This window comes from Parasteatoda tepidariorum, chromosome 4 (genome assembly GCF_043381705.1).
Source record: "Parasteatoda tepidariorum isolate YZ-2023 chromosome 4, CAS_Ptep_4.0, whole genome shotgun sequence".
Classification (NCBI taxonomy): Eukaryota; Metazoa; Arthropoda; class Arachnida; order Araneae; family Theridiidae; genus Parasteatoda; species Parasteatoda tepidariorum.
In genome coordinates this window covers 10,209,125-10,224,899 of record NC_092207.1, presented here as the reverse complement: position 1 = coordinate 10,224,899, position 15,775 = coordinate 10,209,125, and the positions used below count along the sequence as shown (strand labels likewise).

At 30.7% G+C, this 15,775-nt stretch overlaps 1 protein-coding gene across 3 annotated transcripts in view; it reads right to left on the bottom strand.

Annotated features, from left to right (window-relative positions):
- Nucleotides 1-10,624, bottom strand: part of LOC107439669 (micronuclear linker histone polyprotein) — a 37,692-nt gene extending 27,068 nt beyond the window's left edge. For all 3 annotated transcript variants that reach the window (XM_016052338.3, XM_016052337.3, XM_043054929.2), the window contains exons 1-2: nt 10,467-10,624; nt 1,172-1,817 (exon numbers count right to left, since the gene is read on the bottom strand). In XM_016052338.3, coding sequence (XP_015907824.2) covers nt 1,172-1,817; nt 10,467-10,492 — 672 coding nt within the window. In that variant the 5' untranslated portion in view covers nt 10,493-10,624. The remainder of the gene's footprint in view (nt 1-1,171; nt 1,818-10,466) is intronic.
- Nucleotides 10,625-15,775: the final 5,151 nt, after the last annotated feature.

Genomic DNA, 15,775 nt, shown 5'->3' with positions numbered 1-15,775 from the left:
GTAATGTTTATTTCCAATGTATACCATAAGTAACAATAGTAATACAATACAACTTTAAATCTATGGTACACAAAATTGATTATATTCCATAGAATTGAAATTATAAAAAAATCATGATTAAAATCAAAAAAATCCGATTTTTTTGATTTTTTAAAAAAAATCATGATTTTAATACAGAAAGATATTAGTATTAAAGAGCAGGGGTCTAAGTTTTTCTGAGAAGTACCTATTTTGTGAAATAGACATAATTTGTGATAAATTTAAAATTACATTGAAAAATCAGCAAAAAAACATGGTAAAATTATATATTTATCGTTTCTTAAGGAATACAAAAATAAAATTTTAAGAAAAATTATTTTGTGAAACTACCGTTTTTCCTAAAGTTGAATTTGTGAAACTACTGTATTGCCTAAAATTGAATTTGTGAAGGTACCGCTAAACGGTAGTAAATTCGGCCTGGACAGACTTGATAGTATATTCAGAGCTCATTCTAGGCAGGGTAAACAGGGCGCAGCACCCCGCTGCCCTTTTAGTCAAAAGAATCCACCCTGTTGCCCCCCCTGAAGTAAATTAGTGCCCTGATATAATAGACTCCATAACCTTTTTGCCCTTTCTTTCCTCAACTCTTCTTTGTTTTTTTCCCCAAACTCTACTATGGATTTCTTAAACTTTTGTTACTTTCAACTCTTTTTATTTAGTTTGTCATTGCTGTCAATACATAGGAATACATTTATATGGGAAAGGAAAAATAGCCATCACACCCCTTGTTGCACTTGTCATTGAAAGTTTGCAGTTACTTCCACTACCATTAAATCATAATTATTAATCATTTTAATTATTAAATCATAACTACAGAAATTTATTATTTTATTAATATATGCATGCATTTTAAATAAATTACTAAGCTACTAAATAAATTTACTACCCATTAACTCAATATATATGTCAATTTATTAATAAAAATTTGTAATTAATATGATTGCTTTGCTACTTTTAGTAAAGTAAAGGAAAAAAAATTCTTTTACTAATTGACAATGTTTTTAATAGAATGTGTTTAGAAAGAAATTATTGCCTTTTTAGAATAATAATGCCCTTTTTTCTGCCTAGAATGAGCTCTGGTACATTAATTTATTGAAACATTAAAGAGCATCTTTTGAAAGTCTCTACTTACCTCTTCTCTGATTAAAGAGTTATCGTTTCTTCTCTCTGAAGATTCTGTTACACCTATTTTCGTTCTTGTTTCATTGGGTGGTTCATGTTCACTTAAGATTTTCGGGTTATATAGTTTACGAGTTACATCAACGGACCTCCCTCTGCTATGTTTTTCACCTTCTCTTGGTGTTTCATGTCTTCCTTTTTGGGGACTTTTAAATTCTTTTGGTGCACTGGGGACTTTCTTCACACGGGGACTTTCAGGCCTTTTTGATTTACTGTGTATTTTCTTAGATCTACCTCTCTTTCTTTGGGAATTTTCAGACCCTTTTGATGTACTAGGTCTTGCTTTCCTCCCACGGGGACTTTCAAACCCTTTTGATGTACTGGGTTTATCTTTCTTTCCAAGGGAGCTTCCAGGCCCTTTTAATGTACTTGGTCTTGCCTGTTTCGTACGGGGACTTCGTCTAACAGACTCTAACATTGCTGCTCTAGATTTATTTTTATCAGTTTCAATATTTTTGGCATATTTTTTGGAACCTTTCTTGTAATAATCTCTTGCTGAGACCTGTGATTCGAAACTTGTAACAATAGAGGAGCTGTCCGATTCTTCAGCACCAGATTGTTCAGAATATTCAGAATCAGAGGACGATGACATTGGAAATCTGAAAAGTCAATCATTAATATTAGATAGTTGCAGGGTTGGAGTTTTTTGCCAGGACAGTGGCAAAAACCTGGTAAAAACCAAATTATCTGAATTACTGATTAAATACTATTACAAAATACTTGAAACAAATTTAAATCAATCATAAGAAATAATAAATTCGGCACATTACATGAGAAAATTATGTTTAAAATATTAATAATTAATACAAGGGAAATAATTTTTAAAAGATTGAAAGTTTTTGACCTCTTTTCATTTTAGAATCCTTAAATAAATGTTTTTTTACAAATTGTTTTTTTTTTACTTCTTCATAATAACTTTTGGTATGTATTATTTTACATTATATCACTCTTACACTATATTTAAAGAGAGACAGAAGAAAGCTAAGATGGATGTTTTATTAGATAGATTTTGATAATCACCTCATTTCTCAATATTACTTCAAAATGCAAACAAAACCACACAATTTAAATTCCCTTGATCCTTTTCACTCACAAACCAGCCCCCCCCCCGACTTTACACAAAAAAGGTGGGTGGTATTAGTTATACTCATCTTGCCCTATCCACACAACTCTTACATAAAAGTCACAAATGATCATCTGAAAGAGATGGATGAAAACATTGTTGCTCACGTACGTGATTTCAATCTTTTGCAACAAGTAAAAGATCTTATAAAACAAATAGAACCAGTTTTAAATGCCTTGAACATTCTACAGACCAATTCAACAGCAATAGCAGATGCTTGCCATATATGGTGCAAATTGTTAGAAGATGACAATTTACAGCCTTATAAAATACAAGTAAAAATGAGATTTGTGCAATCAATTTTACCTTGGTACCTTCTTGCTTATTTATTACACCCAAAATATAAAGGGCAGAAAGAGAAGGCCAGAAAATTTCTTGATGGAATAAATCCATCATTTGTTTCATATGCCAGGAATTTTAAATTACAAGAAAAACCATTCCCTAAAACATTATTCTCAGAGCAAGTTATAGCCACAATTGATGCTAGTACATGGTGGAGGAGTGTGCAAAATTCTTGTGAAATTTCCAGAGAATTTTGTGAATTAATATCTCATTCACACTCATGTCCTTCTAGTAGTGCTGCCATTGAAAGAGTGTTTTCAAATTTTTCATTTGTACATTTTAAAATTCGGAATAGGTTGATTGTAAATAAAGTTTCAAAACTAAACTAGTCTTCTGTTATGCTATGTTGAGGTTGAGACAGCACAAATTGTATTGTGATGATGAATAAAGTATTGAATTTGAGCAAATTTAAAAAATTGCATAGATACTTGTATATTTTAATTAACTATTGATAGATATTTTATGCTTTAAATCAGGGTTGGCAAGGTTTAGGACAGAATGGATTAATCCACGGTTTAAACTGTCCTGTCCAAAACCCATATACTCAAATTATGTCACAATTTTAGAACTAATAACATATTGATAATTAAATCTACTACAGAATATTTGTTTTTAAAAGTATAATGTTTTATTAATATTGTTTGACCCTTCAATTTAAACATTAAACAAAAGATTAATCAGTAATCAAGTTCAATTATAATGATCCACGGTTCCCAACAATCCACGGTTTAAACTGTCCTGTCCAAAACCCATTTACTCAAATTATGTCACAATTTTAGAACTAATAACATATTGATAATTAAATCTACTACAGAATATTTGTTTTTAAAAGTATAATGTTTTATTAATATTGTTTGACTCTTCAATTTAAACAAAGGAAGATTAATCAGTAATCAAGTTCAATTGGTCCTCTCATTCAATAGTACATAACTGAAGTTTGGCCTTGCCATACAGGTTAAAATATTAGGGACTAAGTGCTTGGTTCGTCATAAACAGGTTTATTTATCTATAGTACTATTCAAGAATACTTTTATTTCATTCATGTTCAATTCTTTTAGCATAGTGGTGATACATCACCAGTGTCAGTAACTGAAACTGATGTTATGCCCTTCAAAACTGTTAATACATTTTTCAGTTATTTTGTATTTTCAATTTAAACTAATATATTTATATTTAAAAACAATTCATTTAAAAATAGATGTCTTTTTTATCATACTGTGATGCAGAAATTATAACATTTTTTAAAAAAAATAGTGTGAAAAATAAAAGGTTAATTTTTAAGCAAATTTAGTATTTTTTAAAAAAAAAATTTTTTTTTTTAATATTGCTTTATTTATTCTTATGCAAAAACATTAAAAGCATATTTATATTTAAAGGATTATGTATTCACTTTTGTTGTTCAATGAATTGTGGAGCTTCAAAAATTATAAATGTTTTCCTATTATATTATATTATTTTCTTTTAATAAGTTAAAGTAAATTGTATAAAAAATATCAAATATTTATTGATACATGCAGGGGTGATTGTGAACCCAAGTCAAAATTCCGGAAAATTTCTTGAAAAAAAAATTTTAAATTGAAAAATTAGAAAAAAATTTAAACAAGGTGTTTTTTTGTTATCTCAACATTTCTTAGTTTACTTAAAATATATTTAAAATTCTACACATACCTATACCATTTATACATACCTATGATGACCTGGAGAAGAAATTAAAATTTACAAATATGTCTTTCTTTTTTGAGTTTATAATTATAACAACTATTTACTGATAAAAAATGAATATTAATCATGAATATCAGCTTATAAAGTATATCTCTGGCTCTCCCTTACAAACAAATAAAATAAACTGTGTTTTTAAGTTCCACCTTTGAAAATTTGATTTCCCTAAACTTCTGTGATCAATGATTTTTTGAAACGTCTGGACCTTTGATCTCCGGAAACTTCCGGATCACTGTTAGTGAAAAATCCGGAAATCCGGATTTTTTCGGGAGCACAATCAGCTCTGTATCAATGTACATGTGATTATGCCCCCTCTGTACAGTAATTATTATGAGTACAATGGTTACACCTATAGAATTTTTACCTTTTATCAAAGTTCAAGGTTTCGGACACTTTAAGACAGTAAAACCCATGTGTCCTGTCCAAAACCAGTTTAGAACGTCCAAAACCCCAACCCTGCTTTAAATTATAGTTATATTAATCAGTGTTTTCATTACAGAAAAAAAATGAGAGAGAATTTCTCACCCTTTCTCAAAAACGGGGTGAGATCTCAAAAAGTTAAGTGAGATTTCTAGAAATTAAAAAAACGCGAATAGACTTGGAAAAAAAAATATTTCTTTAATTATAATACATTTTTAACATCTTCTAACTAATTTTTAAAGAATTGAATATTTTTGCTGCATCATCATATCGAAAACGTTCTATATCTACTTTTTCATCAGCTTTTCTCATTAGGTTGCTCAAATGTTTATCAGTCATTTGTATATGATATTTTGTCTTAATTCAGTTTTGAGTGCTAAATGACCTTGCAACAAATGCTGAACAATTCGGAATCACTTAGTAAATTTGTAGCATTGAAAAAATTTTTAACATCTTACATGAAGAAATCTTACCTTCCGTGAAATGTGTTCTGAAAGGAAGAAAAATGTGTGGAAATGAAAGGAAGAAGTTGCAGAAAAATGTGTTCTGAAAGGTGTTCTGTCATTCGGGGGGGATGGNGGGGGGGGGGGGGGGGCATTGTGTTCTGCTTTTCGCACTGGTTCTGAACAATACTAGTAAATAGGGGAGCTAGATAACAGGGATCCATGTTGGAAATAATGAAAGATCAAGGAAGAAAAGTGAAACGGATTTTTATTCAAAATGACTCATTTTGAAATTGATTAATAGAGTGCGAGATTTTCTCACGTTAATAATTTTTTAATGCGAGAAAAGAAAAAAATAAGCGAGATTCTCGTGTTCTTGCTTTGTAGTGAAAACACTGATTAATTTAAAATAAGTTCATTTCACTGGAAAAAAAAGAGAATGATCACTAATTTTCCAATCAATAATGTTTTAAATTACTAAAATGATATATTAATACATTACTAGGAGGCTCCGCCCCCCTGCTCGCTAACGCTCGCCAACCCCCGAGAATTGCTACGCAATCCTATGTGGTTCACGCCGTGAACCATGGCTTGCTCGCCAATGAACACAATGGAATGTTCTAGCACAAAGACATAATATATTATCATCAAAGACATAGTATTTTATCATTAAAAACATAGTACAGTAGGGAACCGATTATCCGGAACGATCGGGACCATCGCTATTCCGGATAACTGATTTTTCCGGTTTTCTGAATCGCTACAAAAAGCCTTTTTTTTATTGTTAAATCCAACTAAAAAAAATAATATTTGGAAATAATCTTAAAAAGAAGAAGAAACGATGAAGTAATACATTAATGATTATTTCCAAAATGATGGTAAGGTAAACATCATTCAAAAAAGAAAGAAAAATCCTAAAATCTTATGAGGAAAAAAAATTTTTTCTTTTTAAAATGGCGGGAAAATTTATCGAATTTTGTTCCGGTTTTCTGGTCTTCCGGTTTTCTGATTTCCGGATAACGGGTACTGTACTGTATTGTACTTATGTAGAAGAATTCTACCAATGTTCTTATTGACTTTTAAAAAAGTATATTAGCTATTTAGATTGTACATGGTGAAAAAATAAAAACATTAGCTAAATAAGAAACATATTAGCAAAATAAATTATCAAATATTCCTTCACTAATATTCTGCATTTTAAAGCGTGAAAATTCAATGCATAAATAAACGCGAAATATAAAAAAATTCAATACATTCAATACAAACACTTAAACGTTTAGGTAGCTCCCAGTAGAAAAATATCAATTCAACAGCGGCCTTTTAAAGCATTCTCACTTCAATTAATTAATTAATTCCTAATTGAATTTAAATTAAATATTGTCATGTTTTTAGTGCATGAATCTGAATTGAACAACCTGATAATGCAGAGCTCATTCTAGGCAAAAAAAAGGGCAGGGTGCAAAAGTTTAAAAAAAGGGCATTATTATTCTAAAAAAGCAATAATTTTGTCCTATAGGCTTTACACGTTCAATTAAAAAACATTATCAATTAGTAAAAGATTTTTTTTTTTTTACTTTACAAAAAGTAGCAAAGCAATTGTATTAATTACTAATTTTTATTAATAAATTAACATATCTATCGAATTAATTAGCTAAGTACAAGTAATTTATTTAAAATGCGTGCATATATTGATAAAATAATAAATGTATGTTCTTAGGTGTCTGTAGTTATGATTTAATAATTAAAATGATTAATAATAATTATGATTTAATGATAATGGAAGTAACTGCAAACTTTAAAAGACAAGTGCAACAAGGGGGTTTCATGGCTATCTTTCCTTTCCCTCATAAATCTAAGTATTAACAGCAATGACAAACTTAATAAAAAGAGTTAAAAATAACAAAAGTTTAAGAAATCCACTGTAGAGTTTGGGGGAAAAAATAAAGAATGGTTGAGAAAAGAAAGGGTATGGAGTCTATTACATCAGGGCACTAATTTACTTCAGGGGCAACAGGGTGGATTATTTTGATTAAAAGGGCAACAGGGTGCTGCGCCCTGTTTACCCTGCCTAGAATGAGCTCTGGATAATGCTCACTCTGGTTATTGTTATCTGGTTGCTCACTACGTGCTCTTGCGCGCCGAATCCAATCAATTAAAAATGAAAACTGTTGCCAGCGCGAGAAAAGAAATATCATCGGTTTTATTGATACAAACATACGTACGTCTTAGCGTTTTATATAATATAGATGATTTAATTATGGAATAATAAGTTTGTTAATATTTTAAATTATATATATTTATAGTATATATTTCAATTTTAGGAATAATTTTGTATCAAAAATGTGTTTTTGTCCTCTCATCTTGGAAAATAGCTTTTTGCTACTTTGCTTGGCAAAAACCTGTTTAAGCCAGGACAGTTTTTACCATGGTTTTCTCCACCTGCGGCAAAATCTTGCCAACACTGGATAGTTGGCAAATAGAATTAAAACTTGTAATTAACTATAAAAATAAATCGAGAAAGTAGTTTTAACGAGTAAAGTGAGGTAGCAAAATAATTTCCTTTGTTTTAAATTTGAACAAAATAAACAAATTCATGTATAATTTTTATTTTTTTAATGGAAGTTTTTTTCAACTCATATTGTAGAAGCATTCGATACAACTTAAAAACATTCAACCTGAAGCACTAAAAAAGAAAATTTATTCTTAAATACCTCACTAGCAGAATTTTGCACATTAAATCAAACGGTTCTTTTTTCTTTAACCTGCAGAAAAAATTGTAAAATAAAGGTATGCCTTAGGGACCAGGGGTTCAATATGCGCCAAATCGCAGGAATAATGTTTGGAGTAAATGCACTAAAATTTTTTGCCTATTTAAAAATATAAAACTTATCATTCTTGAATGTAAAAAAAAAAAAAAAAAANACAAAAAAAAAAAAAAAAAAAAAATGGATGGAAAATATATCAGCGTAGAAAACAATCCTACAAAAATGAAAAACAAGGATAGACGTCAGTTGGTTGTAAATTAAATTAATACTGTACAGAGCACAGGTATTCTTGTTCTTGAGAGATGAATAAAAGTCCTCAAGACCCCAAAAATTTATTAGCAAAACTTTCCAGAAAATACAGCAATTTGTGGTACACCCAGTACAAATAACAATCTAGTACACAACAAATCACAGGTTTTGGAACCTCAGACGATTCAACGAACTCTAATGTAGTCACAGATTATATCTTCTTCCCTGTGGCAGAATTTTTTTGAGCTATCAGCAACAAAACTGTCTAGCACATATATCTTTCTGCAATACACTTTTAATAATAACAAACATACATGTTACTTATTCAAAATAACAAATGACTAACGCTGTGTTTACAAAAAAAGCACATATATATTTTCTTATTTGAACATCTAATAATTTTTTATTCTAATATTGTTGTGGATGATATTCTCGCGTTTTGTTTGGGGTCGGGAGAAGGCACAAACTATTTCTTTCTTTGCGTTTGGTAAATAATCATCACAAGGAAAAAAATAATTAAAAATCATGAAATCTGCAAGTAGTAATTGTCGGAAAAAGATAGACGACGAAATAGTTAATATTGTAAGAAAAATATCAAATTTAAGAGCTATGGAGAAATTAAGAGCAAGAACTATGAAAAATTCGTTAGAATTAATGCCGTAAGAATTAAATAATCGATTGCATCATTCAAATTTTCCTTATTGCGTAAAATATACTGAAATATTTAAAACCACACGAGAAAATCAATAATACAAATGCCGAAAATACAATCCAAACATTGAGCATGCCAAAAAGTGATTACCCAAATGCATGATCCAAGTAGTAGGGACATATTTTTAATATGATAAAACGGTATGAGAACTTGGAATTTAGGTAATGGTATATTCTTCGATTTATTGTTGCAGACTTCATCATAAATTCAAGTGACATTTCGATCGTTTCTTTAGCTTTTGTAACTAGCAATTCCCATGTGGTTTTTAAAATCAAACTACATTTATTACGACTCGTGACTTATAATACCATAATTTAATTTATCACTTTTGACTTGCTTTATTTCTGCAGATTTAATAGTAAATTTAAATGATTTTTTTAAAGGCAGTTATCGCTGTGGTTTTTACACATGTTTTTGGAAATCCTGTTCTTTTACTAACATATCACTACGACACGAGAGTTTCAAGTGACACATTTAAATTATCCCTTTCGGACGTGATTTGTTATTGCCGGCTTTGTCTGTAGTCCAATTTTTTTAAGCAGTTTTACAATGCATTATCCCGGTGGTTTTTAAATCCGGATTTTAATCTCAGTATGTGCATTTTAAATTTTGCATTAAAATAATTACTTAAAGTGTCTCATTTATATAGATTTCATACTAATTGAAGGCAATTTTTTTGTTGCAATTATTGCAATGCCTTTTTCAACATGAATCCCCATTCCTTTAACTACGTTGCTATTACGACATGTGATTTATCAATCACACACTTAAATAATTGTTTTTTAATACAATTAATTTGTGCACATTTCATCAAAAATATGTTTCTATTTCTTGAATTATTAAAAACCTTTAATTCAAGAAATACAAATATCTGAATAATACTAAATATTGACTGTAATGGATTTGTTTCAATTTTCTATTATTTATTTCAATAAATTTAGATCAAATTTTTATAACTCTACAAAATGTATATTTTTTTGCACTCTCATTCCGTAATCTCAACAGTTTTTTTTGTTTGTTAGAATTTATATCCCCTAATATATACACATGAATATATACATACATTCAAGTTCGTCCCCTTCTGAGATTTTTTTAAAAAAGTTACAACCCTTAAGCTGCCAAAACTCTGCAAATTATTAAGCCACAGATCACGATTGAACTTCTCAGAAGTTGGAGAATTTTGGAATGGGCTACTAAAGCTCAGAGTTGCAGAACAGACACCCATCTAGAATTTGCTTCAGGCATCTACACGCCACAGAAAAACAATGCCAATTTTACTTTTACCAAAATTACAAAAAAAAAAGAATTAAACCACAATCTATTCTATTTACCTCAATCACTAAATAAAAACATTAGTAGAATATACGAAAATCACAATATGACAAACAGGACAAAACGAAATTAAGACGCTAGTGACAAGTTACAAAACAAGGAAAGATGATAATTGATTTAAGAACAGAGAATTAAAATCAAACCTGGCACTCTTCATAGATACTTTCATTTGATATTTTTAGGCATTAGTAGAATTTTTAATATTAGATTATTATAATACGGTCGGATAATTGCTCAAATACATGAAAAAGTGGCGGGAATAGTAGTGAAAGTAGTAGTAACTGACGAGTCGTTTTAGAACTGAAAGCTTATAAATAAGTTTGAAGCTTTCATGGAATAAAAGGCACAATGGAATACCTGCAAGTGACGTATTGTGGGTACTTCGAACCTGATTGTTTGTTGACAGGTGGGGTTTTTTTTACGTTAGCAACTGTTCATTCCATTCTATTTAGAGTAAGCCAAGTTCAATAAGTTTAAAAAGTTCTCAAGATATGGTGATATAGGCAAAAAGTAAGATAAACATTAAGGGGTCCAAGCTATCGATCTCCTGACAAAACTATAGGGACCCTATTTGACACATCGTAGAGATTTCAGGGGTCAGAAGTCAGAATCCATCATAAAAAATGCATGTTTATTCAGCGAATTAACGTTTTTGTGTCTGTTTTCGTAACTTAAAAATCGTCTGCGTCCCGCAGTGGACTAATCGTTAAGACACAGTTCTCAGCAGATCACCGAAGTCAAAAATCACGGGCTGCGGTCAGTGTGCGGGTGGGTGACCACTTGGATCTGCCTGCGTAGGGACCGAGGGTGTGCGGTATTGGTCCTCGTCAAACTGTTCTGTCTTGAAGTGAACTGTTCGACTTCGCGTGCAGGTCGTTGGGCTACCGAAGTGGGAGTGCTATCCCCTCCTCAGAGGATCAAAATTGTGATGGCGTGTCATCGGATCATCCTTAGGGATGTTTCCCAAACCGTCGCCAATAGCCCATTGTGCAGCTCTAGTGCGACGTAAATGATCTACTACTACTACTAAAAATCGTCTGCACTAATTATTTAACATATTTGAAGTCTTCCTCTTAAACCATTAAGATGGATTCCTAAATATCCGATTGTTAGATCAAAAGTTATTGAGGGTAGTCCTTTTTTTGCGCACTGTACAAATTTTAATTTTCATTTTATCATATGTTACAAACCAAACTTTTTTAAAAATATTTGTGCTCTTATAATACAATGTTTAGAACGCATTTTTAAATTTCCCATAATTTGCTGTAGTCATAAATTTAAAAAAAAATCATCAAATTTGATTTCGTTTTCATTATTTTAGACTATATGACTATAGTTTTCTTAAATGTAGGATTTGCTTCAGCTAAATCAGTTGCTATTTCTACTATTTGATGGAAAGTATTCTTTCTTACATAATTTAAGCATATTATTTGAATAAAACAGTTAAAATGATAGTATTTTACTAAAATATTTTGATCGGATTGAGCAGATTCATTTATCATCTAAGTTCACAAGTTCATTGATTCATGCAAGTCGCAGCGCGTTCTGCGTCGCACTCGACATCTGCAAAATTTACATTTTTGCGAAAATCAATTCCATATTTTGGTATAATAAGCTTAATAGAAAAAGACTATTTAAAAATGCAATTTTTTTCAAATTTTTGAAATTTTAATGAGTAATTCTCCCTTGAAATATAAAGTATCAAACGCACTTTCAAATTACTCTTTAACAGTTTAAATTATAAAAAGGAGGCGTGAATTCATTATAATATTGAGTAATAATAATTAAGATCCACTGCTTCAGAATTTATTGGTGATCATTAAAATAAAGTAAAATTTATTGCCCTTGCTGAAATGAGGGGAATCAGAGGAAGTATTGAATTTAAGGGATAACGGCACAAAAAGTTCTTAAACATTTTGAAGAGTATTTTTGATTTTTATACCCTTTGTTATCTGCTTGGAAAATATGTTCTCTTGGATTCGTTAATAACATTACACGAGTCTGTCAAAATTGGTAATAATTTTTTATTTATTTATTAATCAACCGGTTAATTTATAGCTTAAATCAGAAAGAATTTTAATGTATTTCAGATAGTTATTTAATATTTATTTCAACATAACTTTGCTATGGTTGAAAGTAGCGTTGGAAAACACGGATTATGAAATAAAGTGAAAAAAAAGTTATCAAAGTGGTATTAAAGCTGTCGGGTATTTCGCCTTCTTATGAACTGCTGGTAGCAACCTAAAAGGGGGAAGATGAAATGACTGGTGCTAAATTCGAATATATGTATAGTGTTGAAGAAAATGGTGAGAGCGTGTCGGAACCAATCTCTAGAAACTTAAAATAAGATGTACTTGTTGTGATTGAAAGTGGCATTGGAAACCACGAAAAAGGAAAAAAAAAGTGAAAAAAGTAGTTAAGAAAGTGGTACTAAAGTTTTCGGGAATATCAACTTCTTATGAACTGAAGAACTGTTGGTAACAAGCTTATGGTGGGAAAGGGAAGATTAAACAATGGTACTAAATTCGAAAAGGGCGACAAGTACAGTTTTGAGGAAATTTGTGAGAATAAATCTCTAGAAACTTTAAATAAGATTTACTTATTTGTGATTGAAAGTGGCACTGGAAACCACGGAAAAGTGAAAAAAGTTATCAAAGTGGTACTGAAGTTTTCGGGTATACTGAAGAACTACTGGTAACAACCTAATGGTGGGAAGATTGAACAACTGGAACTAAATTCGGAAATGGTGACTGGTATAGTTTTGAAGAAATTGGTGAGAGCCGAGACTGGTTCCGATGTGCTCTCAGTGAGAGCGCATCGGAACCAGTCTCTAGAAACTTAAAATAAGATTTACCTGTTGTGATCGAAAGTGGCGTTGGAAACGACGGTAAAGGAAATAAAGTGGGAAATTTTTTTTATGAAAGTGGTTTTAAAGCTTTCAGGTATTTCGCACATTTATGTACTGAAGAACTGCTGGTAACAACCGAAAGGGAAAATATAGTTTCATGGATATATTCTCAACTGGAACTGATGTTTAGTTTTGTAGTTGGTGAGAAAATGCTGGAAACAATCACTGGAAGCTTGAAAAAGAATTCACTTTTTGTGAAAGTGACGCTGTAAATCAAGAAAATGGAAACAAAATGAGAAAAAGTATCAAGTTTATAGGCGCTAAAGCAGAAAGGGATCAAACTGGCACAAGTCAAGTGCAAAAAAAAAAAAAAAAAAAAAAAAAAAAAAAAAAAAAAAAAAANAAAAAATATGAAGTTTAAAAACCAGTATCACAGTACAAAGTACGATATCAGTATGCAGCTATTTTATCAGCAAAAAGGATTANTAATTCACTTTTTGTGAAAGTGACGCTGTAAATCAAGAAAATGGAAACAAAATGAGAAAAAGTATCAAGTTTATAGGCGCTAAAGCAGAAAGGGAGCAAACTGGCACAAGTCAAGTGCAAAAAAAAAAAAAAAAAAAAAAAAAAAAAAAAANTGACAGAGCAAGACTCCATCAAAAAAAAAAAAAAAAAAATGAAGTTTAAAAACCAGTATCACAGTACAAAGTACGATATCAGTAAGCAGCTATTTTATCAGCAAAAAGGATTACTCAATTTTGAGATTTACGATACAAAATCTTAAGAACCACTCCATTAACATTACATTTCAACTCCGATGTTATGCCAAACTCTCCTTTTTGAAACTTCTTTGTGTTCTCAAATGCTCTGTAACTTTCTTAATAAAGGTGTTAACTAAATACCACCTTAAATCTGTATTTTTTAGAATCCTTCGAAATATGAAGACAAAAATGTTTACACAATGAGTGTCGCAAACTTATATTTGAGCTTGGGAAAAAGAAAATGTTTTTGAAAACAAGCAAATCACAATTGAGTAAAATGGGTACACAAGGAGCCAAAACCTAACTGATTTCCGGTCAAAACTTTAATACGTTTCTCGTTAATAGTCTTTAAACACTTTTTCTTTCTTTCCGCAAGCAAATAGGCTTTGGTACGTCATATTCCCCCCTTCCTCAATTGCGATTCGTCAGTAAACGAAAGTGTTTTTTTTTTCTGTCTTAAATGTTGGGACTCTTACTTTATATGCTTTCTTAAGACCATTTGTGATAAGGTATTGAAAAAAAGCATATATATTTGTGTCTGTTTTCGTAACTTAAAAATTCGTCTACTCTAATTAATTAGCATATTTGAGGTTTTCCCCTCAAATCANTATATATATATATATATGAATGAATTGATCAGTATATTATATAAATATAAAATTCCAACAATGACAAACGGAGGTTAACATAAATTTTAAATATAAGTTTTGCAACAATAGAAAAATCTTCACTGATTGTTCAAGACTATTGTTTAAAACGTATGAAATGAGTTTTTCAATAATGTCTGCATTAAAAAGTATGCTTAGCGGGAAATATAACTGTCAACAATACCATAAAAGAAGTACAAAGAAATTCTTAAAACACTCATTCTTATCTTTGAATAAGCATTGAAAGGTGAAGCTTTGAAAATGAATCGCCTTATGAATGCAATTTGCATATCAGGATGGTTTACGTTCTTTCTCAGAAAGAAAAAAACTGTGCCTGAGCTGCTTCCTGCAGCAAGTATGGTGGAAGAGATCCACGGGCCTCAATTGCCCGAGCTTGGCATAACATCTGGCCAGGGTGACCACAGGTCACTGTGTGATTTTGTTGTAAAAGACCCTCCGCGTATCGTCTCCACATTTGTAGAGTCGCAAGAACCGGAGTGGTACAGGAATGACTGGGAAGAATCAGGAATCAGAAAGTCTTACAGTGGTGATGATAGTTTGATCCATCCACCAGAAATAGCTGGTTGCACTAATGCACCATTGAAAGCTGAAATCAAACTGATCAGTGAGTCATCATTATTTTTTTTATAAACATTTTCATAACAAACATGGCTTTAGAAATAACTTCCACTCGCCTTAACATACAGCTTAGGAGAAAAATCGGACCATCCAGAATACATTTTAATTTAATGATTTTAGGTTCTGGAACTCAATCTTAATGGTTCACGGTGACAACCTAAAAAATTCAAATTAATTTGTGCAAACGCTATTTCTAGTTAAGAAATTCAACACCATCAATCTTATTAATCTCTATTAAGCATACATTTTGTTTGATGGATTCATGTTCTTGACCCTCAAAATATGGGGTGTAACTGGAATCTGTCCCTAATAATTTGGTCAAGAGAGTTTGGACCCCTTAATTTTATTTTTTGTGCGATTTGCCGCATCTCCAGAATTTTTTAAGCGAATCGAAAAAGTTTTGCACAGAATTATTAATTTAATTATTATAATTTAAATATAAGTTTTTCAACAAAAAGTTATATAAAATGGATGAAACTAATGGTATTTCGCTTATCTAAATACTGTAATTCTATGCAAAAGTAATTATTAATAGCGTTTTATTACCTTTATGATAT